This window comes from Orycteropus afer, unplaced genomic scaffold (genome assembly GCF_000298275.1).
Source record: "Orycteropus afer afer isolate SDZICR_OR568_19922 unplaced genomic scaffold, OryAfe1.0 scaffold00524, whole genome shotgun sequence".
Classification (NCBI taxonomy): domain Eukaryota; kingdom Metazoa; phylum Chordata; class Mammalia; order Tubulidentata; family Orycteropodidae; genus Orycteropus; species Orycteropus afer.
In genome coordinates, this window is record NW_006922111.1 from 1,583,890 (window position 1) to 1,584,688 (window position 799).

At 64.2% G+C, this 799-nt stretch overlaps 1 protein-coding gene across 1 annotated transcript in view; it reads right to left on the reverse strand.

Moving 5' to 3' along the window:
- The window catches only part of CELSR1 (cadherin EGF LAG seven-pass G-type receptor 1), a 72,856-nt gene that overhangs the window by 40,711 nt on the left and 31,346 nt on the right, over positions 1-799 (reverse strand). Inside the window, exons 14-15 of the mRNA XM_042782933.1 lie at positions 564-747; positions 14-115 (exon numbers count right to left, since the gene is read on the reverse strand). Coding sequence (XP_042638867.1) covers positions 14-115; positions 564-747 — 286 coding nt within the window. The remainder of the gene's footprint in view (positions 1-13; positions 116-563; positions 748-799) is intronic.

Sequence of the window (799 nt, forward strand, 5' to 3'; positions counted from 1 at the left end):
CCCTGGTACTTACCCACGGAGCCCTTGGGGCACGGCACCGCAGCTGGCTGCCCAAACTTGGTCTGCGGCCACCAGATGCCAGCCTCAAACGCCTTGGGACAGCCGCTGTAGATCACTACAAAGAGGGCAAGGGGGCCGTTGAGTCTCGGACGGCTGCGTCCAGGACACTGCCTGCTCCGCACTCCTGCCCTGGAGGACGCTCGTGTCCCCGTGGACTGACCACTCGCCACCTCCCCACCAGCACAGAAGCAGAGTGGGGAGACCCAGGCTCTAACCACACCCCTCCTGCCTGGCCGAGCGTTCCCCAGGAGTGCCCGGGGCACATGAAGACACGCGCAGCACATACACACAGATCCACACACATAGAGCCACACACAGACACAGACCAGCACATACGTATGCAGACACAAACACAGGCAAACACACATGCACACACAGACACGCAGACAGACATACACAAACACGCGCATCCACAGCACACGAGCACACGCAGACACGTGCACACCCGCCCAGCCGCCCTCCCCCAGCCTGACAAGGCCCGAGGGCCTCAGGAGCCCCCTGACCTTCACAGCCCAGCGTGGTGACCTCTGCGAAGGGGTTGTCGCAGCGGTTGCACTGACGCCCGATGACGCCCGGCTTGCAGGCGCACTGCCCGGTGTCCATGTCGCAGGTGCGGCTGTGGGCACCATGCGGGAAGCAGTCGCAGGGCAGACAGGCATCCTGGTCAGGGGGCTTGTAGTGATTCTCCTGCAAGGTGGGGGGCGTGTGAGCACCTGCAAGGACGTCCCCCGAGAGGGGC